We start from the raw sequence: 22,910 nt of genomic DNA on the forward strand, positions 1-22,910 counted from the left end.
CCACCCAATGTCAAAAGATCTGGTTGGGATTTCAGAATTTTAGAGGGAGAAGGAGTGGAGGTAGGTACTTCAAAGTACCTTCCCATAACATACTTTAGCCTGTAGACTCATCCCTGAAAGTTTCATTTTCCTAACCTAACCCCTTTCCAAGATAGCAAGAAGTCACTAAACTAGAATTTTACCAAACTAACAAAAGGAGACTATAATTACAACCTGTCTGCACTCTTGTGAAAGGAGGACTTCACCATCCATATGAAAACCAACACATCCTCATTTAAAAGGTAGGCTAGAATAAGTAAAATTTAGTGAATATTGGCTGTATCTTAAATTTCAAGGGAAAATGTCAACACAGCTTGAATTTCAAGGAAATAATAGCTAGAAATTAAAAAAAAACACGAGTTATTGACAAAGAGATTGGAAACTTTAACTTAAGTTAAAAAATTCATGTAGCCTATAAATTTAGATAGGTAGGCTAATGACCCATGATATAGGCAATGTAATCTTTCAGGATTAAGCCCAAGAAACAGGGTAGCATAAATATAGTGGCATGATAACATATTCTCCTTGGCATGTTTTTGGCCAACTTTATGGCTAGAAGGCATAGAGCTTAGGATAATAGTTTACATTATCAAAGTGGTGGTTAGCCTTCTAACTAGGCTACTTGGTTTCTTCCTCTTCCTTTATCATCTACTTGGCAGATTATTCAATATCTAAAAATCTAACAATAGCCTATCTAGGCAAAGACCAAGTGCATAAATTACAGTCTTAACCTACTTACTGTTCTCCAGCATGAATCAGGATTCCTGCTTGGTTGTGTGCAGTATTGATAGACATTATTTCTTAACTGAATTATACCTTCTTGTCTTTACAAATTCATGTTCTTAACAAATTCTTCTTCTTCTTCTTTTTATTACAAATTACTGAGAGTAATGTGATTCTTCTTCTTCTATTTCAGCAAATGAGGGCTTTTTCAGTCAAGACTAGTTAGCCCTTTTTCTTCTGACTCACTCCGTGAGTTGAATAAGCTATTTCCATGATTACTCCTTATTGATCTTGAATCTGCTTAGATATCTTGCAGTAGACTCTTAGCTGATGTTTGTGGTGTTTGAAGCAGTTTAACAGTTTAAATTGTAAGGTATACTGTGCACATGTCAGCTTATTACATTCAAAGAGGCAAGGTCCAACTGTTTCATTTTTTATACTGCAATGTCTGCAAAGAGTGGACAAGGAAATTGAGCCACTTGAAGTAGGAAACTGATACAAAAATGCACCTACGCCTCTTGAAGCAAGAGTATTAATAATGCTAACTTATTCTGATACTTATACTTATACTGAGAAGCTGAATACAACAGCTCTAGGCTTGACAAAAACCAGAATAAACCGTTATATTTTGTAAATTAGGAAACAAATGTTGATTATTCACAAGGTGCTCTAATGCCATAATCATGGAATTTAACTCTCTAAACTTGACAGGCTGACTGTTCAAGCACATGAGCAGCCAGACATTTTCATTACTGTTTCTTCTTCTTCTTTTTCAGCTATACTGTTTAAACGTATAGTAAATCCTACTATCAAATATACAGACATTGTCTGAGGCCCATGTTATGAAACATTCCATGAAGATTGAAAACAAATATAGCAAAAAGCAACAAAGCAAGTTCTAGCTAGGAAAAATCTCTCCATGAAGTACAACTCACTGCCTTGAAACTGCCAGTATTTTTAAACTACTTAAAGTAGACCCAATAAGAGCAAGGAGCTCATATGGTATGAGCTCTAGCAAAATTTTAAGAGTCAATAGATTACTTTAAAAGGAAAATCAGAGGCTTAATGCAGGTCAGGACTTAAAATAAGAGCTCTGAGTCACAAAGTCCTTCTAAATATCAAAATTCATTAAGATCCAATCACCCACTTGTAAGTTAAAAATACCTCAATATTTCTAATTTTTCCTCTTCCTTCAGCCCCCCCCCAGATGGTCAAATCAGGGAAAACGACTTTATCGAGTCAATTTGTACAGCTCCCTGACACGCCTACCAATTTTCATTGTCCTTGCACGTCCAGAAGCACCAAACTTGCCAAAGCACTGAACCCAACCACCTAACTCCATAAAAGAGAGCTGATCCAGTCCAGTTACGGCAATCACATATCTACAACATTTATAAGCATTTTCCAAGATTTCCAGTTTCCCCATCCAACACCACCCAATGTCAAAAGATCTGGTTGGGATTTGAAATAAGAGCTCTGAGACATGAGTTCCATCTAAATATCAAATTTTATTAAGATCTGGTCACTGGTTCTTAAGTTAAAAATACCTCAATTTTTCTGATTTTTCCAAATTAACAACCCCAGCTCCCTCAAAAATAACGGATCCGTACCAATTATGTCAGTCTTGTATCTATAACTTGTGCTTATTCTTCCCGTCAAGTTTCATCCCAATCTCTCTACTCTAAGGGTTTTCCAAGATTTCTGTATATCCCCCCCCCGACCCTCTGTGTCCCCGGATCCGATTCGAATTGAAAATAGAGCGTCTGAAACATATGATTCTTCTATATACCAAGTTTCATTAAGATCTGATCACTCATTTGTAAGATACCTTGATTTTCATGTTTTCCAAGAATTTCGGTTTCCCCCTCCAACTCCTCTCAATGTCCCCAGATCTGGTCAAGATTTAAAATGAGAGTTCTAAAGCACAAGATCCTTCTAGATATCAAATTTCATTAAGATCTGATCACCCATTCATAAGTTAAAAATACCTCATATTTTCTAATTTTTCCGAATTACCCCCCCCCCCTCCCCAACTACACCAAAAAGAGTGGATCCGGTCCGGCTATGTCAATCCCCTATCTTGGACTTGTGCTTATTCTTTCCATCAAGTTTCATGCTAATCTCTCTGCTATAAAAGTTGTCCAAGGTCCCCCCCCCCAGAAAACCTTATTGTCCAAGGTTCCCCAGAATTCAAAATAAGAGATCTGAGTTTCGAGGACCTTCTATATATGAAATTTCACTAAGAAACAGTCACTCTTCTGTAAGTCAAAAATATTTATTTTTTCTATTTTTTTTAGAAATGACCCCCCCCCCCCCCACCAACTTCCCCAAAGAGAGCAGATCCGTTCCAGTTATGCGAATCCCGTATCTAGGACTTGTGCGTGTTTTTCCCACCAAGTTTCATCCCGATCCCTCTATTCTAAGCGTTTTCCGAGATTTTGGGTTTGACCCCCCAAACTTCCCCATCACTGGATCCGGAAAGGATTTATAATAAGAGCTCTGAGACACAATATCCTTCTAAACATCAAATTTCATCAAGATCCAATCACTTTTTTGTAAGTAAAAAATACCTCTTTTTTAATTTTTCAGAATTAACCCTCTTCCCCCAAAGACAGCAGATCCATTCCGGTTATTTCAATCACGTATCTAGGGCAAATGATTATTTTTGACACCAAGCTTCATTTCAATCCCTTCACTCTAGGCGTTTTCCATGATTTTAGGCCCCTCAACTCCCCCAATGTCACCAAATCTGGTCGGGATTTAAAAGAAGAGCTCTGAGACATGATATCCTTCCAAAAATCAAAATTCTTTAAGATCCAATCACTCATTTGTAAGTTCAAAAAACCTTATTTTTTCTAATTTTTCAGAATTAACTACCCCCCCCCCCAACTCCCCAAACAGAGCATATACGTTCCAGTTATGTCAATTATTTATCTAAGACTTGTGCTTATTTTTCCCACCAGGTTTCATTCCAATCCCTCAACTCTAATCATTTTCCAAGATTTTAGGTTCCCCCCTCAATTCCCTCAATGTCAACGGATCTGATCAGGATTTAAAATAAGAGCTCTGAGACACGATATCATTCCAAACATATAATTTCATTAAGATCCCATCACCTGTTTGCAAGTTAAAAATACTTCATTTTTGTATTTTTTTCAAATGAACTGACCCAACATTCCCCCACCAGATCGTCAAATCACAAAAACGACTATTTCTAATTTTATCTGGTCCAGTCCCTGATACGCCTGCCAAATTTCATCGTCCTAGTTTACCTGGAAGTGCCTAAAGTAGCAAAACCAGGACAGACAGACCAACAGTATTTGCAATTGCTATATGTCACTTGGTTAATACCAAGTGCCATAAAAATGGACTTGGTAAGACAAGATTTAAGATGTATTTTTCTACTCAAACAAATTCAGCAACCAGAGGGTAGTGCCAAAATTATAAAAGGAATACCTCAAACCCATTATTGAGAATAATACTAGTCAGTAACTAGGATGAATGATTGAAATAGTCTACTAGATAAGGCAGTGCAAGCCTCTTCACTGAATATCAAACAGTTTGTGGTAACAAACTGTAGTAAGGATCAATCCAGCTCAATAGCAAAAAAAGATCCCCCAGAGCCATTGCTGGCGCATAGGGCGTCGAATCAACGTTTCAGTTGCTGGGTGTTTTCACAGGAACAAGTAGCAAGCTTTTCGCCCAACCTTGCTGTGGCGGGGATTGAACCCTGGGCCCTGTATTGCCAAGCAGAGCACCAATCCACTGCGCTACAACAGGTTAGCTCAATAGTAAACAAAACTCTAAAAAACTTAATTTTGATACCCATAGTTGCATCAAAAGAATTGCACTTTAATGCTGATTTTAAATATATAAGTTTCATCAAGTTTAGTCTTACGCTTACCCATGAAAAATTATGAGCCTGAGAAAATTTGCCTTATTTTAGAAAATAGGAGGAAACACCCCCTAAAAGTCACAAAATTTTAACAAAATCACACCATCAGATTCAGCATAACAGAGAGCCTTGTTGTAGAAGTTTCAAGCTCATATCTGAGCTTGTGACTTTTAGGTGGGGCACCTAGGCCCCAACCCATGCACATTTCCGCCCCCACCCAAAGTCACAGGATCAAAATTTAAGATTACCATTCTATTCAGCTTAGTCAATAACCTAATAACTATGTCTTTAGGGACAACTTAATCCCCCACAGTCCCCAGGACAGCGGCTGCAAGTTACAAACTTTGACCATTCTGTTTGTTTTAACTTTTAATGCTGCTCCTTACTTGCAGTTTAAAAAAATTGTTTTGTTTTTTACTTCTGAACATTTTTGAATTAATGCATGTTTTGATTCACTGCACATGAATAAGCATTTAGGCTTCCTCAGCTATATCCTTTTATAGGGTGCCCTTTAATAAGGGCACCTCATTTCTGATTTGCTCTGTGTTTGTTTTATTATGGTCTAATGCTAACACGGTCTTTTCTGCTTGTTTTCCTCGTTTTGGACAATCACAATTATTAATTGTTCTTTTCAAGTGGTCTTTGATTTACTCAAGTGTAAATCTTGGATGCATTGTGTGATTTAGTGTATTACCTTAAATCGCATTTACAGCAAGATAAGGTGGACTGCATCCTCCTGTAGAACATCTCGCTGTTGAATTGATGAGGTAACACAATTAGTGGGTGTGATGGGGTGTGGCCTCCCACTGGTACTTCCATTCTGTGTTACTCCACTCCAAATCAACAACATTTTTGAAAGAATTAATCAATTCACCAGTGACAGTCTCATTGGAAAGACTGTTCCAAGTTGAGACAGCACATACTGAGAAAAAGTTCGTCCTCTTTCTGCGTCTGGAGTGCTCCTGTAGCAGCTTTATTGAGTGGCCTCATGTCATAGTGGCAAGGAAGGGAGTAAAAATAGAGTTAGCTATGTTGTTTTGGTACATTTTCTTGACAAAAATGACATCTCCTCTGTGCTGCCGGTAAACCAATGCGGGTATCTTCAGGCAACGCAGACGTTCAGGGTAGGGAAGCTGATGGTGTGGGGCACAAAGCTTAGTTGCTCTTCTCTGTACGCTCTCTAGGGCTGCCACATCTCCCTTATTGCTCACCATTATTTTGGTATCTTACTATGGTATTGTGTGGCCTACAATAAGCCGAGCTTCATGTGCAGTTTGATTTTTGTAATGATGTTTTACCAAGAGTGAAATGATTAAGCTAATATATTTGAGATTTTAATACCTAACTAGAAGGCTAATATCACAGTGCATTCTGGTAGAGCTCAACTACTAGCTTACTAATAGGTCAGCTCAGGCATATATATATATATATATATATATATATATATATATATATATATATATATATATATATATATATATATATATATATATATATATATATATATATATATATATATATATATATATATATATATATATATGAGGGTTTAAAGCCAAATGATTAGCTAATTTCATGGTGTATACTGACCAGAGCTCTTTAGGTAGCTGACCAGTTTGAAGCTTATTTTATAGTCTAACTTAAAGCTGTCTAATTTTAGCAGGACTGGATATCACAGGCAGGGTATCACTGGAATTTTACTAGTTACCTAGCACTAAGGTGTGTTTACTTTCTATCTAGATATGACATGAAAAAAACTGAAATTTTACTGAATATTGAAGCTAATCACATACTCACTAAGATGCTTTAGACAACTGTGATTTTACTTCTGAGGTGGTGATTACCAGTCCAGCTGTTAGGTATATTTCCTTGTAGTGCAAAAGTGTCAGAAGATGAAAAGAGCTGATGAAAATCGACTAGTTAGCTTCTTCTTAAGCAAACATACTAATGAAATAAAAGCATTAACATTATATTACTTATTTGATGTTCTGTTTAAGTATCATAGTTGCCTTCCTAAAGAACATACAACTTTTCTGTTTGCTTTTTCTGAAGGCAACATGCTATATAAATAAATATGCTGCCGCTAGACATCATTTTGTATGTTATTTACAAATATCATGGTCACTTTCCTGACAATGCAAACAAGCCCTGACCTCCCCCCTTAATGGTCCCAGATCCAGCCCTTTAAATGCATAAACAAAAAAAAATTATACTTTAAAATATACAGCATGCACTCCATTACTCAGATTATCACATTTCCTTCCATTCTTATTACTTCTTTTTTCTAACAATTTCAAATAAGGTTATAACCTTAAAATTGCAGCTAGGAGCAATCTAAGTACTTGTCCTTGTAGAGATTTAGAATGATGACAATGAGTTGTATATAAAGTTCATTAGTGATCAGGTGCTGTTCCATGTTCAGTAGTATCCCAATTTAGTTCAGAATCTCCAGAGGACCACTCATCTTCTAGCCTTTGTTTGAAAACATCAACAGGTTCAGCATTAACTTTTTCATCAGATAATTTGTTCCAACTGTTGACAATGAATGGTGAAAATAATTGAGCACAGACTCTCAATATTGCAGACAGGTTGACAAGTTTCAGTGATAACTCTAGTTCTTGAGTTGTCACCAATTGTAGGGAATAATGCTGGGAGAATAATAGCTCTCAATAACTTGTAGGCTAAAATAGCATCCCCTATATTTTCCCTGTCAAGAAGTGTAGGGAGATCCACCTTTGATGGTCTTAAAGTGTAGGAAAACTCCCACATGCAAGATATCCCTTTAGTGTAATGTCTCTGTACATCTGCAAGAACATTTAAGTCTTTTTTTTTAAATATGGGGAAGCAAGAGACATTCCAACTTCACACTTAGGACACTCAAGTCCTTATATAGAAAACTGATGACTTTAGGGTAATGAGAGAAAATAGTATGCTTAATCAGTCCCATGGTTGAACTAGCCCCAGCAACAGACCTGTTAGCATGAGTTCTGAATTTTAGTTCACTGTCAATAATGACACTAAGATCCTGCTCATTATTTACAGAGGAGAGTGGGTGGCATAAGAAAAAATAAGTGCAGCAAGGATTCAGTTTGCCAAAGTGAATGATATGCCACTTGGCAACATTGAATTTCAAGAAGCCAGGCCTCAGCCCATTGACCAGGGAGTTGAAGATTATTTTTTGGCAGTGTATGATCTTCACAGGACAAAGCTGGTCCAAAAGTCTCAGTTTTTCTGCATAAAGAGTTGATTTTCTGCTGATAAAGGAAGGAGCACCATTGATGGATATGTCAAATAGTGTAGGACCCAAAACTATTCCCTGAGGAAATCCACTCAGAACATTGGTAGAGAAAGAAAAAATACAATTAGAAGAGTAATCAAATAACTGGACACATTGATATTACACATAAAGAAAATCAAGAATCCAAAGCATGGATTTCTCTTAAGTTTCACTGCACATAATTGAATTTTAAGTTACTTGTGACACACTTTGTCAAAAGCTTTAGAAAAGTCAAGCAGAATCATGTCTGCAGGCACCTCCATATCAAACAACTTGGTGGTGTGATCATATGATTCAAGGGGATTGGTGTCAACAGATCTTCCTGAACAAAAGCCATGGTGTGAACTATGTAAAATATAATTTTCTTCAAGGTGTTTAACAACTGTGGAATTGATTATTCTTTCAAGAACCTTAACAACAGCTATGTCATGCTAATGGGTCAATCATTTTCAGCAAGGACCTTTCTACCTTTTTTAAATATAGGAATAATAAGTGCAGTTTTCCAATCCAGACGCATTCTGGAAACATTCAATAATAACTTGAAAAGAAGGGAAAGAGGTTGACACAAAACTGTACAATATTCATGTAGGATACATGAGTGAATGCCATTTCGACTAGCAGATTTATTCAGATTGCAGGATGTCTGTTTCTTTAGAACCAATGTATCAGTGATCAGAATAGCTGTGTTTTCAGACACCATAGGTCTCAACATAGTTTGGATGCAAGTAGTGCAACAAGCCTCTTTAAAATGTGGGTTCTACCAACAAATAACAAAGTTGGAAACTGCCCTGCTGAAAATATCTTATGGTAGGATTAAAGGCAAGAATCCAAAAATTCTACAATATGAACTTTTAAACCAATGTAGACTCTAGTAACTTTGATGTTTCAGAAGAAAAGAAAATAGATAAAGAAGTACAACAATATTTGTTTGTTAGTTATGCTTCAGAAATCAGTGCTTTTTACTGTATTCCTTAAAGACAATCAAATTTTATAAGCTGTTTGTATTAAAGCATTTCAACCATATCTCAAAGAGATGCACACATTGGTTTTATTGCAAGATTGAATTTATGGATAGTTTGCAACACAATGACAAAGACCATAAAAAAAGAACAAAAGATCCTAATAAACAAAATTTCTTAACTGTAAACTCAGGTTTGTAGTTCATTTTATAATTCATCAATTGATGTGACACAAGACTTTTCACTGGAATACTAAAGTATTATCTATCTAGTTAGATGTTGATCATATGGCTAAAAGATATAATTATCTGATTGGTTGGCCACCTAGTTAGATACTAATGCTATGCCTAAGAGAAAAAAAAAATCCCTGGCTAGTTGGATGTTATCACTAGTTTGCATGAAGAATTTAATTATTTGCCAAGTTTAACATCATAATATAACCTATCAGAAGAGTCAAGATAAACTATTATCAACCTGGTTAGAGAAACCAGTTGGCTCTTATGCTTTATTGCATTTGGCTAGTGGGCTAAAATAATTTTCTTTTAAATTTCTATTATTTCTGTAGTTGGTTAATGTTGGGTTTGTTTAAAAGAACTTTTCAATCAGCAATCTAGTTGGATAATTTAACTGAAATATAAGTGTGGTTGGATAATATTTTAACATTCTATAGAATAGAAATTGTTAGACATTATCTGGTCTGTATATTCCCAGATGCAGGACTAGAGTAAGCAGGAACCAAAGGATGTATGCTTATGATAACAATTCCAAACAATTGCAGACAAAAGTTCAGCTGAAACTGCAAATACCTCTTTCAACAAACAGTCTGTGATGTATTGTAAGTTTGACTAAATCAAAAAAAAATTATTTAGATAAATAATAGACCATCAGGAGGGGCTGGTGCATTGTTAGAGGAGTGACCATGAAATTTAGAAATTGCTTTAAAAACGAATCTGATGGTACTATCTTTATTTGTTTAACATGTTTACTACAGAAGAGGGTAAAATTCTAGTTAATTGACTTCTTGCTATCTCAGAAAGTGTTTATGTAAGGGAAATGAAACTTTCAAGGATGAATCTACCAACTAAAATATGTCCCAGGAAGGCATTTTGAAGCAACTACCTCCACTCCTTCTCCCTCTAGAGGGCCCTGACCTTTGTGACCTTTAAAAATATGTGTCTTATAAAAGTGAAACACTGCAAAACAGATCTTCTGCTTAATTGAAGTACAACAAAATTGTTTTCAGCTTCAAAACTTTGCTCAGTTCCATTTTATAAGGTTTTAAAGATATGGAAATACATTTTCTAAATTTTGAAAAAAAAAACGTTGTTATAGGTTAAGATTCTACTCAAATAACAGGAATTGCATTTTCAGACCTAAGGGCAGAGAAAAAGCAATTAGTAACTGAAAATTAAGGTAAAATGTTGTTTTGTCAAAATTTCAATAGGTATAGACCTGTCATGTAGGCAAATTTCAGGGCCCAGTAGAGGGAGAAGGAGTGGAGGTAGTTGCTTCAAAATACCTTCCTGGGACATACTTTAGTCTGTAGATTCATCCCTGAAAGTTTCATTTCCTTTACATAAACACTTTCTGAGATAGCAAGAAGTCAATTAACTAGAATTTTACCCACAAGAGGCTAGCCACTAGATATTTGCCAAAGAAATGTCTACCAAGATGGGTACCACTTAACAACTTATTTTCACTCTTCACAAGGAATTTCTAGAATTGTGAAAATGTGGAAACTACTTTAAAACATTCAAAAATGCTTACTCACATCATTCCTAAATGTAATTTTCTTTACATAATCCCTCCTCTAATGAGCACACATGTCCCAAATTGTGAAGGCTTGTTGGATTTTCTAAAGTGATTCTTTTCTTTTAGCTTGCTGTTTAATGATTATCCTTGAACAATTGTCCAGAGTTATTTCGACGTTGTGCCACCTAAGGGTCGTAACTGACATTTCTTTCAAAAACGAGATGGCAGCAGCTTCCTATCTGTTTTTTTTTTCTTTTTCATGTTCTGTACCCAGAGTAGGTAAATATGAAAGTGAAAGGTCCCAACTAAGAACGTTGAAAAGACGTATGTGAAAACCTTTTCCCACCTAAAGGTCGGAAGTGGTAGTTACGACCTTTATGTGGATCAGTTTTTGTCGGATCGTGTCAGTTACGTCTATTAGTAAGTTGCGACCTTTCCTTTACTGTCCACAGTTATGCTTGAAAAAGAGTTTTTTCAATAAATTCTGGGCTAGCAGAAGGAAATCCGAGGTAAGAGGTGCTATAATCTTGAATAACCAAACTATGCAAACTCAGTTTGTCGGAAAATCTTAACCCCCGATTTTCTAGCTTAGAAAAACCCATTTCCCTATTGAAGGTAAAATTTTCTCTTGTAATAACATCAGTTGTTTGAAAAATTCTTACACTAACAGCAGCTTGGCGCAGCGGAAGCGTGCTTGGCCCATAACCCAGAGGTCGGTGGATCGAAAAAGCTAGCTGCTAACTTTTTAAAATTTGTAAAAATTAGGTAATTTTGTCAGTTTGAATCTATTGATACAGAAAGGGAGAAAATAAACATGGAAACATGTGATCGTAATTACATACTGGAATGTTCACAAGAATTTGTACTGAAGCAGGGGTAAGGCTTGATGGAAGCAAGTTAAAAGAACCATTTAAATTGATTTCCTAAGTGAAGCCGTTGGTGAGATTTTCTATTGTAATAACTTGTTTGATAACAAGCATAACAGCAGCTTGGCGCAGCGGAAGCGCGCTGGGCCCATAAACCGGAGGCGGGTGGGTAAAGATTCTCCCTTAATTTATATTAAGTGGTTAATTTTGTTAATTAATCACTAAATAAGTTAATCTTATTTTGTGAAAAAAAAAATTGAATTGATTTTCTTTTTACATGTTGCATAAATTGTAAAGGAATGCCTGGCCCTTTATTTCATAGATTTAACTAAAAGTTTTTGGGCATCTAATATCAAAATACATCTGACACATTTTAATATTCTTTTTTAGAATATATAGGACACCATTAAAGTTTTGCATTTGCTGTGCTAAAAAATTGTCTTAAAAAGTGCCGAGTTTAGAGAGTTATTTTAATATTCTTCTTGGTGATCACTATAATTGTTTTTAAAATTCCTTCTGTTTGAAGCATTTTAGAGGGATTCTAAGCCAACCATGGGTGTATCTTTGCCATAAATGATTTTCCTCAAGTGAGCTGGTGGAAAACAAATAGAACATATGATTTTTCTTTTTTTATTATTTCAAGACTAGAATATCACAAAACTGAGCTTCATATTGCTAATTGTATCTTAAGTAAATACAATCCCTGATGGGATTTTTGTTGATACCAGTCTCAAATTAGTCTTTCTAAATAAAATAGATATTGTTTATGGGACAGCAGTGAAAAATGGCAGCAACTATGACTTGAAGTGTTTTTTTTCAGTATTTTCTTTGCTGGCACTCTAGGTTGAGAATCCTTTATTCAAAGGCCACAGGTTTGATTCCTGGCACTACCATGGAAACAAAGTATTAAATTTCCAGCGTTTCTTTTCAAATTGACCTAAATTTGCCATTCCAGGGATTTTCCATGACTGGCCAAGTGTTATCAACCAAAGACATTTTGGACCATCTTGATGATATATCAGATGAAGACCTGTTAGGTGGCAGTGATGGTGATGATGATTGGCGTCCTGAGGTTGAGCCTGAGCCTGAAAGCGATGATTCTAGTCAAGAAGAAGCTATAGAAATATCTGCTAGAGACACAGATGCTCCTTCTGGATCAGTGGGAAATGAGACAGAAGCAGAGACTATATAGAAATGCATCTTCAAGCCATGGTAGCTGTCCCTTGGTTTTTGACGCTGAAGAACAAGTAATTGAGGTCGTGTTGGTCTCTTCCACTTCAAAAGAAACTAACCTTACAAGGAAGAGGAAGAGGGCTGCAGGGGAAGAATACTCGTCACAGAAAACTAACAAAACTGTGGAAAAACGTCAGTGGAAGAAAATTACCTGCAAATGCAGGTTTTTTTCATGTAGAAGCATAAGCGAGGAAGAAATTCAGAAATCTTTCAGCGATTATTGGGAGCTTGGAAGACTACATGGGAATATGCATACACAAAAACAGTTCATACTGCAGCATGTTGTGAAACGCTCAACTAAGAGAAAGATGGGAGAGACAAATAGGCGAACAAGTACATTCGATTATTTTCTAACAGTCACAGGTGAAAAGAAAAGGGTGTGCAAAGCCTTTTTTCTTGGTGCCCTAGGGCTCGGGGAAAAGTTTGTCAGAAACTGTGTTATGGATACCTCTGGGGCAGGCACTGCTTCTTCAGATAAGAGGGCTGAGACAAGCCCCCAGAACTTCAAAAAAAAGGGTAACTCACGAACAAATTGATTTTATCAGAAAGCACACTGAAAGTTTCCCTGCAGTCGATTCCCATTACTGCCGAGCAAATTCAACCAGGCTGTATTTGGATACGCAACTTAACTTGTCTAAGCTGTACAGACTATATCTCGAAAAGTGTGTCGAAGAAAGAAGAAGACCAGCATCAAGAAAAGTGTACATTAAAGTGTTCAAAACAATGAACAGATCTTTTCATGTTCCCAAGAAAGATCAGTGTCCAGTTTGCACTAGGTGGAACTTTTTGCTGCCTGCAGAAAAAGAAGGTGAAAAAGCAAATTATGATGCACATCTTCTTAGGGCTAAAAGGGCAAGAGAATTGAAAAATGAAATAAAGGAAAAAATAAATCAGTGTAAAGAAGGCTTTGAGTCAGCAAAGCTTTACAATGTTGACTTGCAGAAAGTGCTTGAGACACCAAAGTCGGAGGCTGGACCAATTTTCCATTAGCGCAAACTGGCCATCTACAGTCTAACTGTGTACGACCTCAACTCAAGGGAAGGTATTTGCAATTTGTGGGACCAGACCTATGGCAAGAGGGGTTCAAATGAAACTTTTACAGTTCTGTTCAACCTATGAAAACAAATGGTGACGTGAGAAAGTTCTATTCTGTGACCGATTGTTGTGGGGGACAGTTTAGGAACCAGTTCATGGTTGCTATGTATGTGTTTTCGATAATGACCCTGCCAAATGTCCAGGAAATAAACCATATTTTTCTAGAATCTGGGCATGCGCAGCAAGAGGGAGATACAATGCACGCTTGCATTGAACGGGCTGCCAAGAACGTGCCAGTTTTTACCATCGAGGGCTGGCGGACCATCTGCCTTCTAGCACGGATCAACCCTTTTCCGTACATTGTGAATGTTATTGACGATCATAAATACTGGTCGGACTTTCACCAGCTTGGAGAAGATCTGATAAAGAACAAGAAAAAGTCAACCGACCGTACTACTGTTCTTTGGAACAAGATCAAGTACATTCGTGTCTGCAAAGACGCTCCCAGCTTGGTTTATTTCAAGTATGATTTTGAATCGAACTTTAAGTCGTTTGATATTAGAATGGGAAGTGGAAATGCCTCTGAGTCCGAACTGCAGCTCAAGAAAGCTTATCCAAAGCGTCTGCCTCTTGCTGCTGCCAAGTACCAGGATTTGCAGGCTATTTTCATTGAATGCACGAAAATATTAATAATATCAAGCAAGCTTGCACCTTTGAAGGTTAAAATTTCTGTCTCCTGTAAAATTATAATATTGTCAGTTACGACCTATAGGTGGCACAACGTCGATTTAGTCGACACATTCGAGAGCAAGCAATCATTCCGGGATACTTGTACTTACTGCGGGACCTGACGTAGACGCCTCAATGGGCACCTAGAAGACTCCGTGTGGTTTTTTTTTTTTTTGGAAGACACCAATTCTTCAGCTAAACGACAGGTCGCCTGAGCTAATCTGGCAAAGTAGCAGCTCGAAGCATTTGCTTGATGATGGGGCTGTTAGGTTTTTCGGGATATGGCCAAGTCAACATGGCCTTTTCTGTTGAACAATTGTGGTGGTTGGCTTGATGTTACAAAAAGTAAATAACCAAAAATAGTAGAAACGAGTTTCAATTTTTTCGTCTTATATTGTCCGTGATTAGCTAAAATAAAAAGGGGGTAAGGCTGCTTATTTAATGTACAAATTTTTTACCAGACAGATCCAGGAATTACTGCCGGAGGTTGAGGTATCGGCCCCTTCACTTTCATTGTAAGTTTTTTGCCCCCTCCCTAGATTCTCTATATATCTATTTTTGGTAATAAAGCCAAAATTAGTTATTGTGCGTTTCCATTTAAAAAAAAACGTAAAAACATTCCCTGTTCTCCATTATTTGAACAAAGACTTTTTGTCTTCCCCATATCCCCGCCTCCATCAATCTGCACAAAAGATAGAATAAAATATTTGAGGCTGAAAAATAATCCTTTAGTTTAATTCATTGCAGTGAAAGAAAAATACATCATGTTTCTGTTTTGAAGTAATCTTTTTTACGTTGATTGAACATTATAAAAAGAAATCGCAAAAGAGAAAACAACCAAAAGTATTGTAAAAAGCTTCTTTTTTTGTTTTGAAATGTCCCCAAAAATCTTTGCACGTGTGATGTTGTCCGAGATTAACCATTAAAAAAATGAGGGGCTTGTTAGCACATTTTTCCTTATTTCCTAATGTCATGCCGAACACATACAAAGGGTGGGTGCAGTGGAATGATGCCTCTATCCTTAAATTATCCCCTTTAAAATTTTTGTCACCTTCCTAGATCTTGAATATACTCTTTTAAGACTTTTTCAATTGGAGATTGTTTTTGTACATTTTTATTGAAAAAACTGCAAAATCCCCTTCCCTTGAATTGAAAAAGCATATACGTTTATTTTCTTCTCCTTCGCTTTTCAGTCCTTTCAAGAGAGGCTATGGATAGAACAAGGAATATTTGAGGTTGAATAAGTGCATAACTAATTGATGCAAAAAAATACTTTTTATTTCAAGCTGATCCACGTAACTTCCTCTCAGCTTGTCATAACATCCAAGACACTCATCACTACCTAGAAAATTCATATCTAATTTTCTCAAAATGCTTTTCCATGGTGTTCTTACAATGCCAATTCTTAATCCTTCTTTTGGGCGATCTCAAACCTTTTAAACGCAACATTCCCCGTGTTCGTTTTCTTGTCCGATTGCATTTCCACAGAGATAACAATAAAAGATAAAAACAAATACTTATCCGGCCTTGTGCCATTAGAAAGGCTAGGGATAACAGGCCTTTTTTTGCGTCAATCAGTTGGTTTAACCAATGACAGTTTTGGTTTAACCAGCTTGTATGTTTCACGCAAAAATTGAAAACGAATACACATGGTTGAGCTCAAACAAAACTGCTTCGCAAAAACACTCTTTTTACTTGTCGGATTGGGCAAAAAATTTCAAACATAAACCATCCGTAAAGTGTTAAAAGTGTCATTCTATTATAATTAAATGATTTAGCACTGGCTTAATTTCCTCCGGATTTGACATATTTCACATTAATTTGAGGTCAGAGTGAATTGAAAAATTATCTAGCATACTCTCTGGTATATTTGAAGAGATAGGAAGGGTCTGAATTATTGGAATCTGGTTAAATTGTTCAGGTAATATCTTGGAAATTGCTTATTCATACTGTAAGAGTGAAATCTTCTATAAAAAGTCCTAAATGATAAGACTTTGGCTTTGTTGAGCTACCCTAAACAGAGGATAAAATTCTAGTTTGATTTCTTTTTGTTTTGATTTGGAATTCTACTAGCCTACCAGGCTATAGATTAAATTTCCAGTCAAATTCCAGTTTTGCTACTTTTTGCTATCTTTGAAAGGGGTTATGTTAGGAGAATGAAACTGTCAGTGATTGATCCATAGCTAAAAACATACTCTGAGAAGCTATTGCTAAGCTTATGTGATAACCCTCTTCTGTTTTTAAGTCTGGGAATTTTGCATACTTGACTGATCTGTAACTATTAAAATTTTGGTAAAACCAAACCATCTCACCATAATTTTCAGCAAGCAGTTTCTGTTTCTCTGGTTTTAGCTCTGAAAATGCAATTCTTGTTATTTGAGTAGAATTTTAAGCCATATCAGTGTTTCATATTTAAATTTAAGAAATGTATTTCCTGAAAGTTTCCAAATCTTGGAGACGTCATAAATTGAAATTGAGCAAAGCTGTGACACTAAAAACGCTTTTTTTCTTGTCATTTAAGTAGAAGATTTATTTTACAAGGGTTTCACTTTTATAACACAAGCATTTTTAAGGGTGTGGACCAAATATTGAGATTTCCAACTGTTATCATCACTAACCAGCAATTCTACAGGATTTAATCCTTATTTCATTAGACAATGTGATTTAAGGTGATTTAAGGCAAACATTTTTAAGAGAGAGAAAGAGTAGAGTTAGATGCTCCAAAATGCTTTCCCATGATATAGTTCAGTCTCTAGACCCATCCCTAAAAGTTTCATTTTCCTAACCTAAACCTTTTTCAAGATAACAGTAGGCCTACCTAACTGATTTGAAAGCAAAATCTTATACATATATAAAGACCAAAAATTCCATTTGATTATCAATATCTTACTCAAAACATAGGAACCCTGAATTCAGAGAGCAATAGTTATTTAGAATTTTATTTAGCTTAGAAACAGAGAAGTTGTTTTGAAGTCAAGTTATAATGTCATTCTCTGGTTCTTACACTTCATAACCAACATGTCTGCAATATAACAAACTAATAGCTCTTTTATAACCTAAAGCACAGCTATTTGTTAGAATTAACTCAAATTTAATGAAATCATAAAAAATTAAGTGCAGTGCTATAATCAAAAGAAAACAGCAAACTGCTTAATCTTAATAAAAAAAATCCAAAGGGCTTTATGTTTCTTCAACACAAAATATATATTAATTTTTGTTTTCAGTAGAATACTAGTTAAGTATAAACCAGCAAATGTGTAAGAATTTTTTGAGGGGGTGGGGGACAGCTGCCTAAAATTAACAAAATATTTCTGATAAGAACAAAAATATAACAAATTAAGCTAAACTAGGAAAATGGTTTTTTTCTCACTGAACAATTACCATAACACATAATGTGTTGTAAGATTTTTGTAGTACTTGTGCATTATAGCCACCACAATCAAGTTGTATTGAGAAGATAAGTTTGGCTAATGTTAATGACATAAAATAAAATATGTTGAATATGTAAAACTTTATCAACAAAATTATGAAAACTACAACAAAGAATCCTGGAATTTGTAAATCAGCATCATATCTAAATATACTGTATCTTACATTTTGATAGATTGTTTTAATGCCCTACTGTACAGGGGTAAATATTTAAATTATGTATGATAGGCAATTATCAGAAGAGTAATCTGTTAAAAGTCTCCTGAGCTAACTAGGGAAGCTTTTTTTTATCTTTTTTACTTGCTTTAGCCTGTATCCAGTTCCTGATTGCCATATAAATTCCATATTCATAGTTAAATAACATAAGCCTATGTATATAGACTATAGCTTGTTGCTAATTTTTCTGGGCATTGAATGTTTGATTTGGTAAAGCCCTAGAGAAGGACCTGAAGAGAAAGAAACATAATAAAAAAAATAATTCATGCTTCATAATCTTTAGAATAATAGCTGGTACACATTTTATATACAACTTTGCTCTTCTTTACCCCTCAATCCTCCCAATATAAAAATCTATTGCTGAAATTTACTATTTTCCATTTGTTTTGTCAATCTGTCTCTCTTACTTCATCCCATGTAGCTGTAAATTAAACAAATGTGACAAACAATAACTAGAAAAACAGGTGACAGGAGGTAAAATGCATTGAAAATATGAAATTTGAGCTATATTTCTGCACATTGGGAGGGGGATTGAGATAAAGCATAGCCTAACTTAATGATTTTCTCTTACTATGTAGGGTAATTGGAAGGTCACTTGTATATCATGCTGTCCTTTTTGGTTTTAGTTGGATAGAAAAAATCCAAAGAAAGTCCCCTTTGAAAAGATAGGAGCCACAAAGTGAGATTGTATTTGTCAAAGCTTGGAGGTTGGCCCTTCTGTCCGTTTAAACAAAGCAGATTCTTAATTGAAGCTTTGTTCCTTTCTATCTTAAGGGTGCACAACAATTATGGTATAAGGTACTTTTCTTTATTCAATTGTCTTCTTTGTTTTCTAAAAGATTTTTTTATAATCTAGATGTTTCATAAATTGCTCATTTTTACCAGAAGTTCAGTTGACCTACTTGGAAATCCCTGGTCTTGAAATTACATTTGACTTTGTTAAAGCTAGGAGACATAGACCTTGTGTTTGTTTAAAGAAAGTGAATAAACATTAGTAATTTGTATTGCACTAAAGCCCTAGGGCCATGACAATTCAAAACAAAAAAGAAACTTCACTTTAGAATGTTCAGCATTGTCTAACATAACAGAAACAAAGAAAAAAAATTACAAAATTTTACTTCTGCACTCTACTGTCAACATGAGAAGTTGTCCAAAATTTTAAAATCTTGCAAAACATTCATCCCTCATCACATTCACCAGCCATCTCTCATCAAACCTACACTTCATTTCTCATCTCACTCAATTCTACAAATGCATCAAATGACCCACTCTCTCATTAGTGCTTCCATAGATATGGTCAAAGTAAGAACCATCTTGCTTACATTTTATTATATCTAAAAGTTTTCCATAGCTAAGTCAGTACTTAAATAATTTGTACACCTTTTTAAACAACCTTAATATGGTAAAATAGGTTGCATTATCCAAATTTTTTGTGACCACAATATATTTCAATCATTAGTGTAATATAGAGGGCAGCCAATAGTAAAGGACCTGAATAAATATTTTAAGGTAATTAAAAAGGTTTATTACACAAAAACCTGATAAAACTAAAAGGGACTTCTTAATGATTGATTACTTTGAAATATCTACATTATACACAAGAATAAACCTTTGCTATAAAGGGAAAGTCAGTAAGGCCCAAAACTATTCAATACTAATTGTGCTCTGAGACAGTTAGCTGATTGTCTTAATGATTTTAGATAGTAATGAGGATAAAATGTGGGCAAACTCAACACCAATATGCAAATAAGTAAGTATAGCACCACTGACACATCAAGGTCTAAACTGACAGTGCTAATTTCCACTTTGTGACCCTTTGGCCAAAAATTGCAATTAAGGGCTGGGGCCCAGAAATCCTGTACTTTTGTACACCCTCTCTGCTTACCTTTTGCATATATCTCCATTTGCCAATTTAGAGCTGGTTTAAATATGTCTAACATCACTGACCCCCATTTGAAACAAATAAACTGGCAATACCAGGAATCAAACCTGTACCCCATGGATAAAGGATTTATTGCTAAGAGTCCTTTCCACTTAGCCAAGAACATTATTATGACCAGAGTAAAACAACTATTTAAAAAAAAATATTGAAAAAAAACCAAGATGTATTTACTGCCATTTTCACTAATCTTCAATGCACATTGTATTTTACTTAGACAAGTTATTTTAAGGCAGGTGTCAACAAAGCTCCAGCAGGGATTCCTTTACTTAAGATGCAAACTAGCATGGTGAATGCTTAGCTGGTAAAAACATAATACACTAGCAATGCCAGGAATTAAACCTGTACCCCTTGGACAAAGGATTCCCAAACCAGAGTGCCAACAACTTAGCAAGGAACACAAATGTGACCACAGAGAACTATTATTTGAAAAAAGAAATATTGAAAAAAACTTAATTCATGGTTTTTGCCATTTTCTCTACTGTCCCATAAACAATATATTTTATTTGGACAAATTAATTTTAAGACAGGTATCAACAAAACTCCATCAGGGATTGTATTTACTTGAGATACAACAAGCAATGTGATTGCATAGCTTTGTGATATTCTAGTCTTAAATATTAAAAAAAAAGCAAATTTACATTTGCTATTTGTTTTCCAAAAATTCATTTAAGCAAAACCATTTGCAACAGCAATATGCCCATGGTTAGATTAGTGTCTATCCAAAATGCTTTACAACAGAAGGGACACATTTCTTGCAAAGCAAACACTCAGCTTTAATGCTATTCTGTGTCATCTCTAAAAAATTAAACTGTATCAGGTGTATTTTGATATAAGATACTTCTAAGACTTTTAGCCAATTCTGTTAAATAAGTGGGCAGGCATTTCCTCACAATTTATGCAATGTGTAAAAGAGCACCAGGGAGTGAGATTAGAAAAAAAATTTCAGCGATGTGTCTAAAGGCTAAAGTATGTCCTGGAAGGGTCTGCTTACATGGAGTACAAAGAAACTGTTTCACAGCTTTCCTCAATCCACTTTATAAGGTTTTAAAGATATGCAAATACATTTCCTAAATTTTGAAAAAAAAACATTGATATGGCTTAAAATGCTACTCAAATAAAAGGAATTGCATTTTAAGAGCTAAAGCCAGAGTAAAAGAAACTGATAATTGAAAATTAAGGTAAATCTTGTTTTGTCAAAATTTCAATAGTATAGGAACCTTTTGAGTAAGCAATTTTCTAAGACTTAGAAATCAGAAAAGGGTTGACACAGAAGCTTGGCAGTACCTTCCCAGAGCATTATTTTGACCCTGGTTTCATTACTGACTTTCATTCTTGTAACCTATTCCCTTTCCAAGATAGTGAAAATTAGCTAGACTAGAATTTTACGTATTTTTTGCTTTGGATTCATTACTGGAAGTTCTATTTTCCTGACCTAACCCATTTCTAAGATAGCAAACAGTTGCCAAACTAGAGTTTGACCTGAAAATTTATCCATAGCCCTATAGGGTAAGGCTGAAATGTAAAGAGTTCTGTACGAGTTACAACATTGGCCACATGTAACTATATTGTATTTTTTGAAATTGTGTTGGCCTGTTTCTGATTGTACAGGCAAATACACCTTCAGCAATTATTTAACAGCTGGGTAGCCTAATACTATTTGTGTGGCCAGAAGTTTAATTCTGAGATTGCACATTTTTCTTTTTTCAGTCATTCCATTCAAGATGCTTTGGATATTTTTCATTGTGATAAATTGTCTTAATAACCTGCTGAAAAAGGAAAAATATTTCAATTGCATAGGATAGACAAATTTCAATAGGCTCATTAAATACAAGTTGTAAACTAGTCAGGGAAGTGTTTTTCCCACTTACAAATCACCAACTTCTTTGAACTCCAATCATACAGCCCTGCTTTTGCCCCATTTAGCCTGTATCCAGTTCCTGATTGCCATTTAGTCTAAATTTCATTATGTCTGTTACTCATTTCTTGTCAATATTACTGAGGGGTTATAGTTAAGCACTAGAGAAGTCACTGTTAAATAACATATGCTTATGTATATATGCTTAATGCTACTTGTTTTTCTCTTGGTATAGTATACAGCCTACAGTATGTCCTGGGGAGGTATTTTCAAGTACCTACCTCCACTCCTCCCTCTAGAGGGCCCTGACCTTTGATGACCTTTAAATAAGTGTATTTTAAAACTGAAACCTTGCAAGATAGATCTTCTGCTTAATTGAAGTATAAAAAGATTTTTTCAGCTTCATAACTTTGCTCAATCCCATTTTTTACGGTTTTAAAGATATGCAAATACATTTCCTAAATTAAAAAAAAACATTGATATATCTCAAAATTCTACTCAAATAACAGGAATTGCATTTTCAGAAGTAAAGGCAGACAGAAGCAACTAGTAACTGAAAATTAAGGTGAAATGCTGTTTTGTCAAAATTTCAATAGATAATAGACCTGTCATGTAGTCAAATTTCAGGGCCCTCTAGAGGGAGAAGGGGTAAAGATGGGTACTTTAAAGTACTTTCCCAGTACATAATTTAGCCTGTAGATCCATCCTTGAAAGTTTCACTTTCCTAACCTAAACCCTTTCTGATATAGTAAGAAGTGAATTAACTAGAATTTTACCAAATAATATATGCTTACGTTTATATAGCTTGTTTCTACTTATTTTTCTCTGGGTATACAATGTTTGAAGTGGTATAAACAAAGAGAAGGCTGTAGCCCTATAGAACCTGTAGCCCTATAGAAGAAAACCGGTTGAATAATGTGATTGGTTATAATTTACATAATAATTATAGCTAACACATTC

General features: G+C 35.2%; 1 protein-coding gene across 1 annotated transcript in view; it reads right to left on the bottom strand.

Moving 5' to 3' along the window:
• Positions 1-15,878, bottom strand: part of LOC136030879 (WW domain-binding protein 2-like) — a 34,311-nt gene extending 18,433 nt beyond the window's left edge. The window contains exon 1 of the mRNA XM_065709964.1: positions 15,782-15,878. Coding sequence (XP_065566036.1) covers positions 15,782-15,863 — 82 coding nt within the window. The 5' untranslated portion in view covers positions 15,864-15,878. The remainder of the gene's footprint in view (positions 1-15,781) is intronic.
• Positions 15,879-22,910: the final 7,032 nt, after the last annotated feature.

The sequence above is a fragment of the Artemia franciscana genome, chromosome 1 (assembly GCF_032884065.1).
Source record: "Artemia franciscana chromosome 1, ASM3288406v1, whole genome shotgun sequence".
Taxonomy (NCBI): Eukaryota; Metazoa; Arthropoda; class Branchiopoda; order Anostraca; family Artemiidae; genus Artemia; species Artemia franciscana.